The following is a 15,191-nucleotide window of genomic DNA, read 5'->3' as shown; positions in this document are numbered from 1 at the left end:
GCTACAGCTAGACCGGCAGGTCTGAGGTGGCAAGTGTCATTATCTTTTTCGACGCCTGAGAAACGTCGTGGCAGGTTCATAGTCATAGTATGGTTATAGCGACTCACATAGGGAGTTAACAACACATAAAGTTTATAGGATTTTTCTCAAATCAAAAAGGGTTTTATGTCGATTTAAAATCACTTTTTATATCAATAAGTATGGGTAGTACTGTACCCTTTCGGTCTTGGGGTTTAAGACAACGCATCACTTTTATAAAGTACTGTACACTTTCGGTCTTGGGATTTAAGACAACACATCACTTTTATAAGGAAAATATTGGATTTTCTTTGGAAACATATTTCTATTAAAACTACATTTCGTCTAGAATTGTTAGACTTCAGCTATAATTGCTAAGTGTATATGCTAGAGTTATATAAGAATCTAGTCACAGTCGACTTAGAATTGGTGGGCCCGCCTTATCTCATGTTCCTTGTTTGGTTGTGGACCTAGGGCAGACACATTATACTCAACGGCTTATTTAACTAAATTTTTATATAACTTATATACGTTGGGCGACTATAGAAGGAATCTATGGGTCCTTCTAGGGTACCTTATCGCATAACATAAGAGCATTCATTTCACACTTAATAAGGAAAATATTGGATTTTTCTGGAAACATACTTTGTCGCTTTTACAAGGAAAACGGTTTCTTTCTCAAACAAAACTCTTATGAACCCACCAACTTAATTGTTGACATTTTTTCAAAACTACTTGTATTCTCAGGAAATCAGTGAAACAGGAAAACATCAGCACTTTGAGGATGGGACGTTAAGTCGTCAAACAGTTCATTTTGTCTTCATAATGTAATTGATTTTGAAACATGTAAACATATATTATGGTGTAACTTTTTCAATTATAGTTATGATGGTTGTATTTACTTTGAGCACTATTATACTCGTTGTTGTGATACTATACATGAAGTCCTCCACCCCCGGACGTTTCCGCCATCCTTGGTTTGGGGGTGTGACAAAGGATGTGTTTCGACAACATATCAGATGGTTTAATAAAAAGGTTGGTCTGCCCGAGGACCCCGTCGGTATTCTCCTTTGGCTCTCGCAAATCTCAGTTATATGTCCCTCATCGGCATAACTCATTCACTATGAAAGCTGGATATTTAGAGGGTGTTTGGGTTGCTTTTTGAAATAACTTATTAAATTATTGTTTTTTTTAAACAAATAAATAAAAAAATGTTTGGATATGAAATAAGTATTTTTTTTCTTTAAAAAAATAGTTTATTGGAACTAGATGTGACAATCGTGTTCTGTCGTGTGCGAGTTTGTGTCGTGTCGAAACAATAAGCAGGTTGAAAGTGTTTGACCTTAACCTGACCTGTTTAATTAACATGCCATGTTGTGTCAACTTTATTTTAATGTCGAGTTCGTGTCGGGTTTCTTGTTAGGGGTATAATTTGAAACATGTCGTGATGTTGTGTCATGTGAGGTTGAAACACTAAACATGTTAAAAGAGTAGGAGTTGAGCAGGCAGAAAGGAAAAAGTGATAGTTGAGAGGCGGGATAAATAAAGTCATAGCAAGTTCAAATGACAAAATGGAAAAAATAAAAACTAGGGAGGTGGAAAACAAGATCACAAGGATGAGAGAATGGTCAAAGGGACTGTATAGTTTGGGAGAAAACGAAAAAACTAAAATAATGAAGTCTTGATCTGGACGACTAACTTATTTTCACGTTACAAAACGACTCAATCCAAAGATTTTCTTTTACTTATGGTTTTGGTTTTGAATCTTTATACTTTATAAAAAAAATTCAAAAAAAACTTACATATAAATAAATGAGTTATTTTCGAGTCATATTTTCAACCATAACCTTACCGGTTTATTTTTCGTATAGGTCGTGTTACCCAAAATGGTTTTATTTTCCGTCAAGTTCGTATTGTATTAGTTTTTGGCACTTGTATTTATTTGAACACCTCATTAAAATTACCTATATACCCCATTCTCCCCCAAATACTCCCCTCGTTCACGTTGTCAATTATTCCCAGACATTCGTTCTTCACACTTCCTTCACAACGTTCATCAGCTGTGACCCTCTCCGATCTCCGTCTATACATCCGATCTCCGGCGTCGGCTACTGCTCTTTCTCCGATCCGGTTAGTCCCACTTTCTTTATCCGGTTATACCTCCAGGATCGATACATGAATTTTGATTTCTGGAATAGATGAAGCACGTGATTTACTTGAATCTAGAACTCAATTTCTTGTCTGATTTCTAGTATATGGTTCCTAGTTTATTGGTTGGAATCCGGATTTCTTTTTATGGTTCGGTATAAGCTGATGATTTATTTATTTGGAATCGATAATCTATTTAGAATCGATGAAGCAGATGATTTTAAGGCAGTTTGGTATAATCTGATTTGCTGTTATAAAGTCTACAGTTGGTAGTTGGTTTTATGTGATTCTTGAAATAGAGCAGTTTACAGGTTTTTCTGAATTACGTCTGGTTGATATAGTTTGGTGTTAATCTTGTTTGATGTTAACATGAAGTATGACTGATGCCTATTTGTGTGTGAATTGTTAGTAGAATGTCTCAAATAATGTTGTTGATATGAGTTATGCCTGTTTTTGTGTGATTTGTTGTTTACATTGTTGGTATTTGTGTTGTTTGCATTTTGATACTCTCAGATAAGGGAGGAAGTTATACACTACAGAGAAGATATCTAATTGAGTGTGGTTTAGGAGAAGAAACATACATAGGTACAGGTGAAGAGGGACTAAAGAGAAAGAGAAAAATGGCAGTGGAGTATGATAAGGTAAAGAGAACTCGAGATCTGCTGTCGAGTTTCTATTCACAGGATGCTTCTCAGACTTCTGCTCCCACCAACACCACATCAAGATTCGCCACTCTCGACACTATCAACACCACCTCCTTTGATGCCGATCAGTACATGAACCTTCTTGTACGCCCTCTCATCTCATCTTAAATAAAAACTTCTCCCTCTCTTCTCTTCTCTCTTAATGTTGTATCAAAATCTGGGTTATATTACAATTTAATTGAGCCCATTTCATGTCAGAGGTAAACTGTTTCTCTCTATGGGTATCATATGTATATACATATCACTATGCTATTCAAGACTTACAATGAAGCTTCCACATTACCTTATTCCAGATTTAGAAATCTGGATTTCTCCATTTAATCTTGATTAATCCAACATGTTTTTGCCAACACTTTGATGCTGTTATCCTTAGCCACTGGGAGGAGTAAAATTGTTCAATTAGAGAATCACTTACACATGTTGACAACTGAGATGAGTGCATTGTACTGTAGAGAATCTTTGGCATACTTCATTTACATTTGTCAAAAAAGTTAGATAGATAGGCTTATATCTTCTATTCTTTTAGTACAAGGGCTCTTTCCTTAGCAGTCAAGGTTGAACCTGTGGGTTATTTTTAAAGATAAGCCTATCCTATTCTACTCTCATTAAACTTTTAAGTCTAAATTATTTTGCGACTGGTTACTATTTGACAACTTACATTATACAATGTTTACAATGTTTCATTTTCTGGCTTAGATTTTGTTTTTCGGGGATGAGTAAGGGTGAGCTGTGTCTTTCTCCTGACCCTATCTTGAGTTACAAGAATTTTGAGTCTTCAAACAAATACTTGACTAATTTAGTCAGGGACCTTCTTTTAACCTAATGACCTTTCAGAAATGGGGATGATAACTAGTTTTTGTGTCTAACAACCAACAAGATTATTAGTCACTCATTGGATTCTTGAGGCCATTCCCCACCAAGTGATAATATGCTTAACATGAACTTTCAGGCCCTTCCTGATGGTACTTGTATACCATCAGGAATATACCCAACAAAAACGTTTTATGTAGTGGAACTGATCGAACAAGTTGGAGAAGGACTATAATAGGGTTTTTTTGCATCATAGATAATACAAATGTTGTCACAAATTTAGTCATGAGAAAAAATGGGATGTTAGGGACCTAAGCATCATTGGTGCTTATCAGCCTATGTTTTTCCCCTTTGAGATTTTGGTCGAGAGTTTTGTTTAGGGGATTTTTTCTTCTTAATTTAGCAACAAGGTATTTTGGGTGGCAAAGACTGGCATTCATTAACAAAAAAAAGCAATAACACTTTACAACAATTATCTATTAATATGATATTCAACATATTTTGCTGAAGATTAGGGTTTCGAAAGTGACGTGGTTTCTTGTGGTCTTATGAGACTCTCAATCCATCCTATTAAGATATCAAATATATTTTGATATATATATAGGCAGCAAGTTAAGCCCTATGACTGTAAGTCATCCAAGAAAGTGCTATAAATGTATAACCTTTTAAAAGATGAATACAAACCGTGCATACAAGTGCACCACTAATGTGATCTAGTATGTCCTAAGTGGTTAATTCTGTACTTCCAAACATTTACCAGGCCTCCATATAAGAGGTTTACATGAATTAAAGTTTATCCAAGTCTAAGGCACTTTGAATAATGAAGAGTGATAAGGACATCAATCCATGGCTACATTGTCAGCTTTGAGCACCTTTTGATGTTTCTTTCCCTTACGTATCAGGTACAAAAGTCAAATCTGGAAGGCCTCCTTCAGAGACATGTGGAAATGGCTGCTGAAATCAAGAATCTTGACACTGACTTGCAAATGTTAGTGTATGAAAATTATAACAAGTTTATCAGTGCTACAGATACAATTAAAAGGTTAGACAGACACTATCTCTCAGTTACCAAATCTGCTTTATTGGTTGTTTGGCCAGTAACATTGATTGGTGTTGGATATGTATATTAATAACTTTTTTTTTTTGTGGCAGAATGAAGAATAATATTGTTGGTATGGAAGTAAATATGGAGCAACTCCTTGAGAAGGTATTTTGGGAACACATTGTTGACCTTGTTAGCAAGAAAAACGTAGAAAGTTATATAAATAATACGACTACTTATTACTTTTTTTTTTGTAGATAATGTCAGTGCAGTCGCGAAGTGATGGGGTCAACACTTCACTTTTTGAAAAGAGAGAGCATATAGAGAAATTACACCGCACCCGTAATCTATTGCGCAAAGTTCAGGTACCAAAATGACCTTTACACTTCTACTGATTGTTTTGCTTTTGCCAAACATATATATAATATATAATATATAATATCTACTCATTACCTGTGTTGAGCAGTTTATATACGATCTTCCTACCACGCTTGGAAAATGCATCAAATCTGAAGCATATGGTGATGCAGTGAGGTTCTACACTGGAGCCATGCCAATATTTAAGGTCATTTTATCAACTTTTCTTTCTTCTGTCAGATCAGATGCTTATGAGCCCTCACATGTGCTTATGAACCCATGCAATTCATTTATCTTTTTGCTCTGTATGTTGAACTTTCACCAGGCATATGGGGACTCCTCATTCCAGGATTGTAAGAAAGCATCTGAAGAAGTAATGTCAGTTATCGTTAACAAGCTTCAGGTACATTCATTGTTAATTTATTCCTGAGATTTATTCAGATCCTTATATATCCGTTTGGAATATATGTTGTATATTATTTTATTATCAAGAATAAAGAGAAAACAATATTGTGCATCTTGTCTTTCAGGATAAGGTTTCTTCTGAATCTGAATCAATACAAACAAGAGCGGAGGCTGTAATGCTTCTTAAGCAGTTGGATTTTCCGGTTTGTAACTCTGATTTTAGCAACAAATTTAATTCAATTCAAGAGCTTTGTCCTGCAGTATTTATTTTGTGGACTTGCTGAATATTAACTTATACATTGAATTGAAGAAAGGATACACAACTCGTGATGTGCATATATGCATCCAATCATTAGCCTACACACATGGAAACATGGAGAATTTTGCATTTCATGTGCTCTTCAGCGGTTATGTATAGTTACTATTAGTTCCATAGTCAAATGATTGTCACTTTGATTCACTTTAGACCTCTAGTAGTGCCTGTTGTGTTGGTAACACATGTTTGAGTACATATGGAATAGAAAAACGAAAAGCCAAAGAGGAATAAATATATGATTTCACAGAGTATGGTTATGTGAAAGTTTGATATATTCGTGTTACTAAAAGATCACATTCACACACAAGACTATCCTTCTGTACCCGAAAATCAAAAAAAGAAAGGATACTAAATTACTTTTTGGAGGATTTGAAACATATTTTGAAGCTGTAGAAAGATGATGTAAATGATCAAGTTGTCATGTTTTTTTTTCCCTAGTATTTTAATGAAATGCATGGAGAAAGTATTTGATTGACTAAGTAAGGTATGCATGTTGGCAGGTTGAAAACTTGAAATCCAAGCTTCTTGAAAATCTAGAGCAGTTCCTTGGGGAACTTGATCTCTCTAAAGAGATAACAGGCATGGGTTCTCGTGAATCTACCAATGAAGGAAGTGAATCTGATTCCATTCCTTGTGTTCCCGAGGTAATTACAAATACACAACTGTTTTCATTTGCAAGTTGATCATGAGCTGCCCAATTTGTTGAATAGGTTCCCACTCGTGAATTTGTGGAAGCTGTTCACGCATATCATGTCATTTTCCCTGATTCAGAGCAGCAACTGGTCAAACTCGTGCAATATTTAACCACAAGGTAATAGTAATAGTAATAGTAATAATAATAATAATAATATGCATCTGCATCTTGTTGTGTTGATACCTAATTGGTGTTTGGTTGGTTTATCAGGCACTTTGAAGCTGCCAGACAACAAATACAGCAACGGATATCTCCAGAAAAATTATCCAACCGACTTCGTATGTATTATTATTGTTTATGGTTGTAGGCGTTAACAAGAGTATGTGAGATGAATAAAATGTGTTGATGATGGGTTACTTACAGGGTTTATATGGACTGATGTCCTCCTGATGGATGAAGTCTTACCAGAGGCTGGTGTACAAGATTTTGGTTTCGAGGTCATCATTACTATCTATCTATCTATCTATCTATCTATCTATGAGTAATGAGTTATAATTTGTTTAGTTGACTATTAAAAATGTTGATGGGTTCAGGCTGCTTGTGTTGCTGTGAGTGAGTATGTTGCTAGTGCTTTTACCCATCTTCTTCATGAAATATCCGGTTAGTCTGTCTCTATCTATGTAAACAAGACATGCATATGGATATGTATAGAAAGAAAATTTTGAATATGAACAAAGGATAAAAGTGTAATGCTTTGGTTGGTTTTCTTCTGATTTGAACTGCCAGACACTCTCCTGCAAATTCAAAAGGAAGATGGCACAGGCAAGGAGTATCCTTTGGGAGCTGCCCTTGAGGCCACCAAAAATACTTTGATTCAAGGCAGTACAAAACTCTTATTGGTAAATCATACATACATACATACATACATACATACATACACACATACATGTGTATTATTAATTAGTTGATATTGTACAATTGATGTGAGTGTAGGATTTCCGTGTTGTTCTTGATGAAGAGTTGGGATTGATATTGAAGCTAAGAGACATGATGATTGGTTGGATACATGAAGGGTTTCAGAGGTTCTTCAGACGACTTAATGATGAGTTACTGTTGCTCTCCGGACAAAATGTTAATGTTAATGTTGTACAACAACAACAACAACAACAACAAGAGCAGCAGCAGCAGGAGAGGTTACAAGGTGACAAGGTCCCTGCTGGGGTTGTACTTGTGATATCCCAGCTATCTGTTTTCATTGAAAGAGAAGCCATCTCCAGAGTTACCGAGGCAACGCCTGCTTTTCTGTTTCTATCTTTTATATTTATTTTCATTTTCATTTTCATGACTTGTACATGTTACTTTTCAGGAAATTGGGTCCTCGTTGTCATTGTCAGGTGGTGGTTATGCTTTTGATCCTGCTGAAGTGCGTCACACCTTTAGAGCAGCCGGGGAAAGGTTCTTGCAGCGTGTATGTTTCTTGTTCTTGTATTTATTTATTTATTTATTTATGACACACATGTTGTGTATTGTTGAGTTGAGTAAATTGATTGAGGTTTCCTTTACAGTATGTAAATATGAGAACCCAAAGGATTTCTGTTCTTTTAAAGAAGAGGCTGACAACACCCAATTGGGTCAAGGTTTGTCCCATTTCACATCTTGCTGCTGTTATAATATGAATATGCATGAATTGATTTTATCTTTGTGGCAAACATGTTGACAGCATAAAGAACCAAGAGAAGTTCATATGTTTGTGGATATGTTTCTTCAAGAGGTATGTTGAGCATATAATAATAATAAGTATGGATGTATGTATTTAATGATGTGGCGTGGGTGTGGCAGTTGGGGGCAGTAGGAAGAGAAGTGAAGCAGATATTAGGTGAAGGAGGAGGGGTTGTGCGTAAACATGCACGCACAGAGAGCAATGGAAGCACAAGCTCTTCACGCAGCAATACCAATACTACTACTACTACTACTAATAATAATAATAACCGTTCAAACACCAACAGGGCTAGGAGTCAGCTCCTGGAAACTCATCTGGCAAAGCTGTTTAAACAAAAAATGGAAATCTTCACAAAAGTCCAACACACGCAGGTAGTTAGGTATTTGCTTATTTTAGGTAGTAGATAGATAGATAGATAGATAATAAATCAACTAATAAGAATTTTGGTTGCAGGAATCTGTTGTGATGAGCATTGTGAAACTTTGCCTGAAAAGCTTCCAGGAGTTTGTTAGGCTTCAGACATTTAATCGTAGTGGGTTCCAGCAGATTCAGTTGGACATGCAGTACCTCAGAACCACCCTCAAAGACACAACTGATTCTGAAGATGAGGCTGCTCTTGAATTCCTGCTTGATGAGGTACTTTACCCCTCCACTAAAATAAATAATATCTTTGCATCTATGTGTTTTTGTTTTTGATGTTTTGCTTTTGGGGTTGGGGTTAAACAAAACAGGTGATTGTTGCTGCTGCAGAACGTTGCCTTGATCCTAGTCCTCTGGAGCCTGCCATCCTAGACAGACTTGTACAACTCAAATTGGCTAGATAGGCCCACCAATGTATCCATTTCCAATTCCAAATCCAATCCAGGGATTTAAAAAAAAAAAAAAAAAGAGAGCAGCATATCTGTTTGTTGTATGCTTGTGTTATATAGAGAGAGAGCATCACAGGTGTAGTGTGGTTGGTGGTCCAATTCCAATCAAATCCATGGTGTTGGGGTCTGGATTCTTGTTTTCATATACAAAAATTAAATACCAAGTAAACTGTTTATTCGGATCATATCCATCGGTGCATTCCAAATAATTTGTTAAAAAGATAATGACATCAAACGCCAATTTAATGGTTGATTTAAGAGAAACAAATAACAATTACTCATCTATCATCACTTACTCTAGACAAAAGAAAAGGAGAGCGATCCTATGAGTTTGTAATTTTTAGGGTGGTGATAATCTGATTTGAGCCACCAGTCTAAATACAAATCAATTCTTCCCCTTCTATCTTATATGTATGTGGTATTCGATTATTTAGTAGGGACCGATCAAGGAATTCCTTGTGTTTTGTTTTGTTAATTCATTTTCTCTTATACAATACAAGCACACGGTGTAATGGTGTATGCATTCTGTAGTAGGTTCTGTGAATTTACTTGCATCACTTAACACAAGATAAGATGCCAAATCCTAAACATGTATTTTCATCACTTAACACAAGATAAGATGCCAAATCCTAAACATGTATTTTCATCATCAAATCATTTGATTTACTTCTAAAATATAAACCGTTATCAACTAACTACATTGAACAAAATGAAATATCATGAAACATTCCTTTGATTTATTTTTTATGTGTTGTAAACATTGGCAAACGTAAATTGTTTTAGTGGTTATATATTCAAAAACCAATCCATATACTATTTTTTAAAACACTTGAACTCACACCTTCATAATCACATAGCCTCGTTTCATTTCATACCATTGGATCAAAGGACTCTTGGCAAATGGTTGAGGTTTATTAATACGATTCAGATTTTTATGAATTTTAATTGTTTATTCAACCGGATCACTGATATTGACAAAAAATTTATAAGCTTTGAATCTAATTTGTTCAGTTGTTTTTTTTCTTAAAAAAATCATAATAAAAATATGATTGCTGGAATTCATATGGGAAAAGGAGCAAGTGTAGTGAGGGTTCTTTTTTCTCGACTATACTCTCTTTTCAACATAAAAAATAGTAACAAAATTTGTTAATCAAGAGTAGAGTACTTGTAGGTTGTAGCTTGCTTGCCAAGAGCCCAAGAATATACAAAGGTAAAAGCCCAGTGAGTCATGTAATGGGCTTTTGATCCACCTGACGGCTCACGCTTTACCGTTTTGGGCCGAAATGAGACTCTAACTGATACAGTAATCTCATTTTCCCGCCAAAAAGCCAGCCTCCATCCCCATTTAGGCGCCAAATCTCATCTCCGTTTCCCGCAACTTCTTCTACTTCCTCCTCCTCTCTCTCTAACTCACTCACTGTTTCCTCTGAAAATTTGGCTGGTTGAATTGCTGAAACCGGCGGCACAATGAAGGACCTTGATTTTAGCCGGGACAAAGGTATGCTTTCCATATGCTAAACCTAATCCCTGTAGATCAACTCTGTAAGTGCTAATTGCCCGTTCATTTTTGTTCTTATGCAACAGATCTAGCGAAAGATTTTCTTCAAAACTTCGCTGATGCAGATGGCAAAGCCAAATATATTAGCATCCTTGTAGGTTTTTTCCTATTGTCTAGGGCACATAAATATTTCTTTGACGTTTTATGTACTTATTTACTTTGCGATTTTTCCTACACAGCAAGATGTCGCGAATCGGAAACTGAAAGCAATAGAAATTGACCTCGAAGATCTGTTTGATGTATATTCCTTGTTCATGACCTTTATTTAGTACCTTATTACGACGTAAGTTCTAAGATTTGATGCTTAACACCCTTTTCATATTGTTTTGGATCAGTACAAGGATTTGGACGAGGAGTTTGTGGGACGAGTTACCGAGAACACCCGGAGATATGTTGGAATTTTTGCTGATGCTATTGATGAGTTGATCCCTGAGCCAACGGAGGTTATTCAGGAGGACGATTCTGACGTATTTCACACACAACGAGCCGAGGAAGGCAATGAGAATCCTGATGGGACCGACCCAAGACAGAAGATGCCCCCAGAAATTAGGCGTTTTTAGTAAGTATAAACTAGGTGTTTTTTTCTTCTTAAATTGGTTCTGGTTTTCAAGAAAATGCGCTACTTTTATCACTATACTAAATTGATTTCCGACATCTTCACCTAAGTTGCTTCTATTTGACAAGCAACTTTGAAATGGGTCCATCATTGCATTTGATTCATTGTCCAAATCGTTTTGTAGGTGTATTATCTGTTTATGCATAGAAATTATGTCAACATGCTAATTGCTTGAGAAAATTAACGTTTTTGTGCTAGTTACACTTTTTGCCAAGTTTCTAATGCTCATTGTTTGTAATTCAGCGAAGTTTACATCAAAGCTTCCTCCAAGGTCCAGCCATTTACCATTAGGGAGGTTAGGGCTTCACATATTGGCCAGCTTGTCAAGATATCTGGCATTGTGACTCGCTGTTCAGATGTAAAACCATTGATGAAGGTTGCTGTGTACACATGTGAAGAGTGTGGTTTTGAAATATATCAGGTATGTATGTAATCATGCCCAATCCAGCATGTGGGATTTTTTTTAAACATTGCTCGCCTGGGCATCATACGTTTTTGCCTTTATAACATGCTATCTCTATGAAACAGGAAGTAACTGCTCGAGTGTTCATGCCTCTATTCGAATGCCCATCTAAGCGTTGTCAGGTTAACCGGGCAAAAGGACACCTTATCCTCCAACTCAGAGCTTCAAAGTTTTTAAAATTTCAAGAGGTCAGTTCAAGATACCTTTTTGCAGTGATTTTCACATTTTGTGCAATGGGAGATGTTTTTTAAAGCTCCTCAAATCTGTTCTCTTACATGGGATGTTACAATGATAAATTTCAGGCCAAAATTCAAGAGCTTACTCAACATGTTCCTAAAGGTCATTCCTCGTGCGATGACTGTTCACTTTCGAGGGGAACTTACAAGAAAGGTTGTTTTTTTATGAAGATTGCTGAATTTTCAATTTTTTTTTTAATATTGATACTAGCTTTTAAAGTTAACTGCCAATATTGTTAACACTTGTGAAACCTACTTAAACTTTCAGGTATCCCCAGGAGATGTTGTTGAGTTATCTGGAATATTTCTCCCTATTCCTTATACTGGGTTTAGAGCAATGCGAGCAGGTTTAGTGGCAGATACATACTTAGAGACTATGTCTATTTCCCATTTTAAGAAAAAATACGAAGAGTAAGCAACTCCTAGATTTCTATGGTCATAAGCATCTTTTTTTAGTATCTCATCTGTCCCAAAAACTATCAAACTTTTGAAATTATATAGCTAAATACCTTTCAATGAAACTAAATGGAGAAATCTTGTGGACCACAATTAATCCCAATATTTTGTGATGGTTGTTTATGAAAAAAAGGAGGTAAATTTGAATTGTTTTTTTTTTTTGCCAAGAAGTGAAAATGTTGCAATCTAACCTCTTGTTTTTGGGACCCATGGAGCACGTAATAGAAAATATTCCTTGTATAGTTGTTATCCATTTGGTGGTTGAGGATTTATTTTGGTATTGTGCAGCTATGAACTGAAAGGGGTTGAGGAAGAACAAATAGCTCGGTTAGCTGAGGATGGTGACATATACAACAAGCTGTCTAGATCATTGGCTCCTGAGATATTTGGACATGAAGATATCAAGAAAGCGCTTTTACTCCTATTAGTGGGTGCTCCTCATCGGAAGCTCAAGGATGGGATGAAGGTAAATCATGGTTAAAAGTAGTGTTTTTGTTTCTCTTTAAAACCATGTGGGGGGTATTTATTTCCTGTTTGGGTTTTTTGGTGCACATTACAAATATGAGAGAGATTAAAGTTGAGATAGTATGGTAATTTTGTTTCAGATAAGAGGGGATCTACATATATGTTTGATGGGTGATCCTGGAGTTGCAAAAAGTCAGCTGCTTAAGCACATAGTTACTGTTGCACCAAGAGGTGTGTATACAACGGGCAAAGGAAGCAGTGGTGTTGGTCTTACAGCTGCTGTTCAGAAGGACCCGGTCACAAATGAGTTTGTGCTGGAAGGGGGGGCATTGGTGAGTCAGGATTTTGTTTCTAATATGTAAACAAAGAAATATATATATATATATATATATATATATATATATATATATATATATATATATATATATAAATAAATAAATGGATGGGTGTAGGTGCTGGCTGATATGGGGATATGTGCGATTGATGAGTTTGATAAGATGGACGAGTCGGACAGGACGGCCATACATGAAGTCATGGAGCAGCAGACGGTTAGCATTGCCAAAGCTGGGATCACCACATCTCTCAATGCAAGAACTGCAGTTCTTGCTGCTGCCAATCCTGCCTGGTATTTACTATCTACTCTTTACTCTTTACATTATTATTATTATTATCATTTTTTAGTTACTAATATGAATGTTTTGTTTGATGATTCAGGGGGAGATATGATCTCCGCAGAACTCCAGCTGAAAACATAAACCTGCCTCCAGCACTTCTATCAAGATTTGATCTTTTGTGGTTGATCCTTGACAAGGCAGACATGGACAATGATCTTGAAATGGCTAGGCATGTTGTTTATGTCCACCAGAACAGAGAATCTCCTGCCCTTGGCTTTGCTCCACTTGAAGCTTCTGTTCTCAGGTATGTATTGTAAAATGTAAATATACACACACATACATATTCATATTCCCTTGATATTACTTAATGGTAAAAAAAAGTTTATATATGAGAGGATTGTGTTGTTGATATAATAAATGATGATAATAGGGCATACATATCAGCTGCTCGGAAGCTGTCTCCTAGTATACCAAGAGAGCTGGAGGAGTACATAGCCACTGCATATTCAAGCATCAGGCAAGAAGAAACAAAATCAAACAGCCCTCACTCCTACACCACTATCAGAACGCTTCTCAGCATTCTGCGCATATCAACTGTGAGTTGTTATTTCTTACTGTATTAATTTATATACTAGCAATAGTAAATTAGTAATATGAATATGAATAATAAATATATGGATTGATGACACAGGCACTTGCTCGGCTGAGGTTCTCAGATGTGGTGGCTCAGAGTGACGTGGACGAAGCACTGCGGTTGATGCAGATGTCAAAGTTTTCATTGTACTCTGAAGATCGTCAGAAATCTGGTCTTGATGCAATCTCAGATATATACTCAATACTGCGTGATGAAGCTGCAAGGTCCAACAAGATGGATGTAACCTATGGACAAGCTCTTAACAGGATCTCAAGAATGGTCAGTTACCTGCTCTCTTTCTTCTTCTTATATATATATATATATATATATATATATATATATATATATATATATATATATATATATATATATATATATATATATATATATTTTTTTTTTTTTTTTTTTGCATAATTATAGATGAATGTTGGGTTGTCAACAGGGGTACACTGAGGCTCAGCTCAAGGAATGCTTAGAAGAGTATGCAGCATTGAATGTGTGGCAGATTCATCCCAACACCTTTGATATTCGATTTATTGATGCTTGAGTTCATGATGTCTTACTAGTTAGTATCTATCTGTCTATTTTTATTTAAGATTGCCAATGGATGCCCTTCTTTCATGTGTCTTTTGATCATTCAATTGGATGTTGGTAGACAGCTTCAGTAACTTCATGTCAAATTACCTTCAAACATTTGCAACTACCCTTGTATTTTTTTTTCTTTGCTAAAGCTATGGGAGAGGCATATGATGTGTGGTCTTGATGATATTGTTCAACTTGCATACTGTTTCTGCTTTGATATGTGAAATGAAAACCCAACCAAATACAATACCATAGTGATTTGCAACACTGTGATGTGATATACTGGTATATTTTGGCTTGTGAATAAAGTGTTCCTATTTCCTGAAAGATCTTATGTCCCAAAAAAAACTATATCATGGAGTACTATTCTAGCAAAAGTAGGCCAAAGGACAACTTTGGTATGGACTTTAAGACGCCCAAACCACTTGCCTTCTCCTTTACCTCCATGCCATGCACACATACGTTATTTGAGACCCTACAATCATTGTCTTCCTCGTAAACTTATCTAAGAACCATTATCGACTTTAGCTCCAAAGCATTTTCT

At 36.0% G+C, this 15,191-nt stretch overlaps 2 protein-coding genes across 2 annotated transcripts; both read left to right on the top strand.

Annotated features, from left to right (window-relative positions):
• The first annotated feature begins 1,985 nt into the window (after positions 1-1,985).
• LOC145129834 (Vps51/Vps67 family (components of vesicular transport) protein) lies at positions 1,986-9,208 on the top strand. The gene is made up of 21 exons (XM_079064644.1): positions 1,986-2,148; positions 2,680-2,954; positions 4,583-4,722; positions 4,833-4,887; positions 4,980-5,087; positions 5,189-5,287; positions 5,405-5,482; positions 5,610-5,687; positions 6,301-6,444; positions 6,511-6,611; positions 6,705-6,772; positions 6,858-6,931; positions 7,028-7,094; positions 7,221-7,333; positions 7,428-7,721; positions 7,801-7,902; positions 8,000-8,071; positions 8,155-8,205; positions 8,274-8,525; positions 8,608-8,790; positions 8,886-9,208. Exons 2-21 carry the CDS (start codon positions 2,787-2,789, stop codon positions 8,976-8,978), a joined length of 2,340 nt encoding a protein of 779 aa, XP_078920770.1. The 5' UTR covers positions 1,986-2,148; positions 2,680-2,786; the 3' UTR covers positions 8,979-9,208.
• Positions 9,209-10,418: 1,210 nt separating this feature from the next.
• Positions 10,419-14,681, top strand: PRL (Minichromosome maintenance (MCM2/3/5) family protein). The gene is given in 16 exon segments (XM_079069289.1): positions 10,419-10,521; positions 10,608-10,675; positions 10,761-10,820; positions 10,917-11,140; positions 11,441-11,618; positions 11,726-11,848; positions 11,963-12,003; positions 12,005-12,050; positions 12,165-12,307; positions 12,641-12,818; positions 12,958-13,149; positions 13,270-13,442; positions 13,532-13,735; positions 13,862-14,027; positions 14,123-14,344; positions 14,508-14,681. Coding segments are annotated over 16 exon segments (2,154 nt in total). The 5' UTR covers positions 10,419-10,490; the 3' UTR covers positions 14,613-14,681.
• Positions 14,682-15,191: the final 510 nt, after the last annotated feature.

This window comes from Lactuca virosa, chromosome 8, assembly GCF_052849685.1.
Source record: "Lactuca virosa cultivar CGN04683 chromosome 8, Lactuca_virosa_CGN04683_v6, whole genome shotgun sequence".
NCBI classification, from domain to species: domain Eukaryota; kingdom Viridiplantae; phylum Streptophyta; class Magnoliopsida; order Asterales; family Asteraceae; genus Lactuca; species Lactuca virosa.
Note: the sequence above shows the minus strand (reverse complement) of the source record. Positions and strands in the feature narration are given on the sequence as shown.